Below are 6,614 nucleotides of genomic sequence, written 5' to 3' on the forward strand. Positions count from 1 at the left end.
TGTACTTCCTTTGCCTTTCTTTAGATATGTATTACTCTGTCTCGTTGTCAAGGGGGTTGTGTGTGTTGGTTCTCTTGTGTTTTCATGATCTGTGGTTTTGTCATCTCTTTATTTTCTCTCATGTTCTCTCTACCACTAGTATGACTCCCAATAGGATCTTAAAATTCATTATTACTGAACCAGTAATTCACTTCCAACTGACTTCTACACTAAGGAGTTCATCTTTTACTACTAAAGCAAAAAGAAAAGTCACAATACTTTTTTTCCACTTTTATGCTTTAGAGTATATTTCCACTAACAGGTTGGATACTATCTATCTAGTTTCTAGGTAAATTTTCATTGTACCTGCAAAAGTGGAAGACTACGCATGATTAAATAACCTCACAGTTCAGTACACTCAGTCCAATATATAAGAGAAAATTTCCTTCAGAAAGCTAAAAGTTAGTAAAAAAATTAAGGCCTAGGTAAGGAATAGTGGGAAATTCTGTTTCTGTGAATTGTAATACCTATCATACTCACCTATTTACAAAATAAATGTGAACACAGTTCAAAAGCAGTCAGATGTCTGGGCTTGTTTCTCTGTGCTGGTTTAACAATTTAAATGGCATCAGAGAAGTCTTGACCCAAATGAAATGCATGAGAGATTTACCATTGCCTTCGGTATAAAGCAGGATATGCCATGATGCAAATAGCATAAACAAAGGAAGAATTTGTCTATAATATATCCCCCCATAATTCTAAAACACCATTTAAAAGAAAGTCTTTATGGCTTAGGAGGTATACTAATAATACAAAGAAAAAGTGCATCCACAATGGAAGGAGCAATGGGAGGGAGGGGGGAATAAAAATGGCATCAAAATACTGCTAAGGAATTAATTTAAGATCTTAAAGCAGTGTAAAAAGCAAACTCTAAACTCCCATTAAAATTACCAAAGTTTCTTTAAAACGTTCCATTATTTTAACAGGCCAGATAAGAAACAGTAGCTAGTACCAGATAATTCAAACCATCTGTTTTACATAATATGTCCTTTCCTCTAAAGATAACTTCTTTCACCTGGTCCTCGTCAAACAGCACTCCATGCTGCATATTTATCCGCTTCATTAAATCTCCACCATCACAGTATTCCATCACAATATATAGCTTGTTCTTTTCTGAAAGGAAAAGTATAATTTTTCCTTTATTCCTTTACTATTCATTAATACAGCAATAAATTCTTTTTATTTTATATGGTCCTTCTTTCAAAAGGTAGTAGTTAATCCTCTACCTGCTCCTCTGTTTCAAAGAGTAACTGAGGGAAAAAATGGATACTTCCAGTGAAACGTGATGCAAAACTAAGACATGAAAATATATTTAAAAGAAGATTCACCAAAATATTAAATACATGAGAAAACCCTCAAGAGACCACACTGATAGAAAGACAGATGTTCTTAGAGGTAATGCTTAGCAGAATGCTTCATAGTTGGGATTCTTCCCCAATAATAACTAAGTATACAGTTAGGCTTAGGGAAAAGGTTAAAAGTAGACAGTGTCCAAACAAGCAGAAATAAACAGCAGGGGCTACTTAACACAGAAACTCACCCTATTCTCACCTCTCTGGGGTCCAGAAGACTACCAGATTTACATGTCCCTTAAAACATTTACAGTCCTGATCACAGACAGCAATTTGAACACAAGCTGTAACTACAGCATTCATTACATAAGGCATTGCTTATGACGGATGTCAGTAGGAAAAATAAATATAGGGAATTAGCTTTCATGGAGAACAGACTTCCTTCTATCTCTTTCGGTCCTGAAGAATTCTGTATCCTTGAGTGATACCTCAAAATATGGCTCATGACAAAAGGGCAACAGGACCTATTTCTTGCTACACTGAAAAGCTCTCTTATTCTATTGAAACTCCTAGAAAAGCCTCATTAAACTCTGGACTCCTATTGAAGATAAAGACTAAAGTTCAACTTAAGCAATGCAGGCACCCCAGGATCTAGCATTCATGCCACAGTGCCTCAGGTCCCACCACACACATGAAGAGGGCAAGTGATGACAGAACTCGATACCTCATGTTCATTTTTAGCAGCTGGGACCTGTCCCCACTGGTAAGTAAGGGGCTGGGGACAGGCTTAAGGTTGGGCAATATTAACAAGCTAGGTTTTGCTGCCTTCCACTCCTATAATCACAAATGAAACAAAAATGTTAAAAGTAAACCTTGCAAAGAAGCATAGAAGGTTACGATATTTGCATGTTTCATCTTGGCCAGAAGAATGACTTCTTTCTGAGAGGCTTCCTTTTCTTTCACAGGCATCTACAAAGAATTAAGAAACTCCATGCTAGCAACGATATATTTAGCTCTTTTTAAAAATAGTTACATCATTATCAAACCATTCCCACAAAAACAAAAAGACGGTGTACCAAGGTGATGTAGAACTGTTATAAAATATGATGTACATATAATGTACAACATCAATTTGCAGTGTATGCTTGGAAATATATTGGAATGTTATTGAAGTCAAACCACATTATGACATTTTACAAACAGGCAGATTTATACCTTTAAACTGTTTACACAAACGCTATTGCTAAGCTAGCTGATGAATAGAGTTAAACTCTAAAGTTAAACTTCCCTTAAGTATTGGAAGAGTAAAGGTCTAGATGATTCTGCATCCTTAATATGAGTGATCTTGAAAGAATAAAGTAAAAAGAAAAAAGTCCTTCGTTTTACTGGTGTTATGAGTTCTTGCAACATTTCGGGGAACCTCTTTGGCCTGTTACATTAAATGGAAAACTTCTATTTGGTTCATTGTGATCACACTTTCATCAATATTACTTCTTAAAAATTCATGTCTGATTATCCATCCATCAAAACGTCGTCTTTTATTTATAAAAAGTTTCTTACCTTCATTCTTAAGAAATAATTTTGCAATGTAATCCTGAGAGATTCAAAAATCAGAAAGTGAATGAAACACACTCTACCATATAAAAAAATCTTATGACTTCAAAGTAGTAATTTTCTGTATCCAGCTCCTAATTTTTGAACGAGTGGGATCCACAATAATATTTTATTAACTTCCATTTTTCTATTTTGCGTACATCAAAATCTAAGATTAGAAATGCATGGGTTTTATTGGTCATGAGCATAGAGAGACTTTTTTTATTATTTAGCTGTTTTTACTAGCATATCAATTTTTCTAGGTTTGAATCTGGAAGTTACACAGCTCTTTCTAGAACTGATGTATAAAAAATCATTCTCTAATTCAATTCTCTAATATATTAGAAATTCAGTAGTGTGGCCCAGAATAGCAAAGGATGTGTCAAAAGCACATAGGCACTCATTGAAATTGACTGCTGAAACCCCTCTATTGAAATCACAGGGATTTTAATTGCCTGTCTTGCTGGAACTAGATATAGGGGTGGTATTCCTCTCATATCCGAGCTAGTCACCCGAACCTGCCTCTGCAGTCAACAGAACGAAAGAGAGCGCTTTTATGGCCCGATTCAGCTCATTCTAAAACAGAAGTCTAAAACACACATGATCAAATGCTTCCTAAAAATACGTATTTCTCTTGTTCTCCTAGAAAGGGAGTCTAGCCAAGCAGCTCAGATGCTGACAGCTACAGAATGGAAATTTAAAATTAGACGAGATGAATCAAACTCCCATAAACATAAATGAGAATTGGAAAGACTCCGTTGTGAATTACTCACATCTGAAAATATGGATGTGGAAAAAAAAAGGAAATGAAAAAGTTTAGAGAAATGTATCTCAGTGGCAACAGTTTCATTGTAGCTGAATCATCTATTATAAAATTTGAATTAGGTAGTGTCACACATTGTACGTAGAGAGAAGTTTTGAAAAGAACAAATATGCAGTAAAAGGTAAACACAATATCAAAATACATATTTCGTCTATGCTTGTAAAATCACTAAATTAGCAAAGAGTACAGTCTTCGGAAAGTTTAAGTCTATATAATCGAGACAGAACTACAAAAGAGATAAAACATAACCCCAGTTCATACCCTAGCTAAATGCAATTAGCGCAAGCAGGTAAACAGCTACCATTCAGGTTTTGTGGTTTTACCTTAGTGAAATTGATCTCTTTGATAACACACTGCTCATTATCCACTTTTCCTTTTGCCAAGAATATTTTGCCAAAAGATCCTTCTCCAATTTTTTTAACGATTTCGTATTTATCCATGATGTCTTCGTCTTAAAGCAATGTCTAAAATAAAAAAGTCCCCAAATTAGTATTGCACGTAGTCAGTGCTATAACATCCGAGTTTGTACTACTGAAACAGACACTACCTTTTAAGACTCCCATTTTTATCATCTTTATTACATTTTTATTACTTATGATGATTCTTCCTACAAATGTCATCTCCTGGAAGTCTGCAAATTATTGCGGATCTGAACTTTCAACAAGCAGCAAGTTTATGAGTGTCTCATAAAGAAGAGCTTGAAGCTTAGTCCTAGTACACCGTAAAGTTAAAATATGAGAATTTTAACTCAGAAGTACTGTAGGAATGTAAGATTATAATTTGATTTTGGAAAGTCTGACATGATTTCCTGAAGTTAACAATACTACAGCCTTGTTCTTTTAATGGAAAAAAATAAAATTATCATCTATTTCATGTTGATTTAGTTTAAACTAGTGTGACTCGATGTTGGCAGCAAGAAGAAAAGCCACTGCATTTTGCCGGAGACCACATCCAAGCGCAGTCAGGCATCCGCAGCCATCTGGAAACCTCGGGCAGAAACGGTCATGTCACTGGGTACCTGCAACGTGTCTGTAAGGAAACTTACACAGCTAAATACAAGAAAACACTGTAAAACTGTTGTTATTAGTTGGCTTGAGTTGTAGCAAGGGAGGTTCGCTGAGATACTAGGCTTTCCCTGTCAGGAGGGGCAGACAAGCTCTGTCGCAGGCCACCTGCGGAGCCCGGGCTCCATGACTGGCAGTCTGAGGACCACTCCGACAGCGCCCGCAGGGCCACCTTCGGGCGTTTGTAATTTAGGTATCTGGGTCACAGCCAGCTCCTGTTCGTACTCACTGGCGAGAAGGAGCCACGCGGGAACGGTGGGCCCCACGCACGGGCGTGACGAGCGGCCCCGGCGCTCCCCGCCAGGGCCCGGCCCCCTCACCCACCGGGCCGCCCCCGGCCTGCGGGCCGCCCGGGCCTCCCACCCCCGGGGCCTTGCCTCCGCGGGCAGGCGGGGCGCTGGGCAGGCGGAGGCGGCAGGGCCGGACCTGGGGCAGGGTGGTGGGGCTCAACCGCCTCCCTCGCAGCGGGACGTACGGAAAGTCGCGGGTGGCGGTTTACAGCCTCCCGCTTGGGGGCTGGTGGAGGCGCCTGAGGTGGCGCGGGGAGGGGAAGCCGGCGGGACTGCCGCTCCGCCCGCCGCGCCGGGGCATCGCTCTCCGCCGCCCTTCCCGCCACGGCTGTGGTGCCGTCGCCAGGGCGACGGGGCGCGCCAGGCGGGCAGCCCTACCCGGGGCCTCCCTCCCCTGCGGCCCGGCCCGGCCCGGCCCGGCCCGGCTCGGCTCGGCTCGGCTCGGCTCGGCTCGGCTGGGCCAGACCCGGCCCGGTCCGCCGCCGGGGGACGCGATACCTGCGTGCGCCCCGCCGCCTCCGGAGCCCCCGCGGGCAGGAGGAGGAGCCCGGCCCGGGCTCCGCGCCCCCCGGCGGAGGTGTGGCGTTTGAAGCGGGGCGGCGGCGGCAGCGCCCGTAGCCACCCCTGGAGCGGCGGCCAGGTCCCCGCCCGGCGGGAGCAGCAGGAGCCGCCCTTCCCTCCGGCAGGCCGCGCCTTCGTCCCACGGCCAGCGTCTCCTGCTCTGGGAGGTCAGCGACAGGAGTGGGGTGGCCCAAAACAAAACTCGGCTGCCTCGAGTTCTTGAATCCTTGGCAGAGCCTCGAGTACCAGCAGAGCCTCGAGTACCAGCCTGTGCGCAACACGGGAGGTGCGGTACGAAATGGCTCCGTACCAAAACTACGAATTTCCTAAAGCTTCTCGCATTTATTATTCTCTAGTATTATTTATTACAGGGACACCGTCCAGAACAGCTTCCCCAGGAGAACTCTGCTGAGAGCGTTTCTGCTCTCCCCTGCCATGCTTCTCTTGTAAAATGAATAGTACCCAGTTGCCAGCGCAGAGGGCAAACATGACGTTGCCCATAACGCTGTCTGCAGCAGAAGTGTGGCTCCTTACAAAAACATCGGAAAATTTGTCCTGATTTATGAACAAATCAGCTTCTTTCCACACATGCAACGGCATATACAAAAACCTTTTTGTGGAAGTAATGAAGGTAAACGCTCAGGCTCCGGAGTTTTCAGAGGATTAATAACTGCATGAACTAAACCTTCAAATATTTAGCATAGCTAAATGTTTTCCATAATATGCCCGTCGGGCGAGATCAGTTATTCCTACTACGTAGTATTTCAGTATGCAGTCAGGAAGAAAAGCGTTACACGCTCTCATAGCGTTACACCATCTCTTTGAAATAGGACAAGGGGGCAATGTGAACAATGCTATTAGCACTAATGCTTTTGACTGAACATTTCGACAAAGCTATTACCAACTCCAAATACATTTAGTATGTAGACTTGTTTAGTTATTTGCAGGTGTT

General features: G+C 42.5%; 1 protein-coding gene across 2 annotated transcripts in view; it reads right to left on the reverse strand.

Moving 5' to 3' along the window:
• The window catches only part of NEK5 (NIMA related kinase 5), a 28,647-nt gene extending 24,460 nt beyond the window's left edge, over positions 1-4,187 (reverse strand). For both annotated transcript variants that reach the window (XM_087758804.1, XM_087758803.1), the window contains exons 1-3: positions 4,071-4,187; positions 2,204-2,300; positions 1,055-1,152 (exon numbers count right to left, since the gene is read on the reverse strand). In XM_087758804.1, coding sequence (XP_087614930.1) covers positions 1,055-1,152; positions 2,204-2,300; positions 4,071-4,187 — 312 coding nt within the window. The remainder of the gene's footprint in view (positions 1-1,054; positions 1,153-2,203; positions 2,301-4,070) is intronic.
• Positions 4,188-6,614: the final 2,427 nt, after the last annotated feature.

This window comes from Nipponia nippon, unplaced genomic scaffold (assembly GCF_047370975.1).
Source record: "Nipponia nippon isolate SJK-2023a ecotype South Korea unplaced genomic scaffold, ASM4737097v1 scaffold_2, whole genome shotgun sequence".
NCBI lineage: Eukaryota > Metazoa > Chordata > Aves > Pelecaniformes > Threskiornithidae > Nipponia > Nipponia nippon.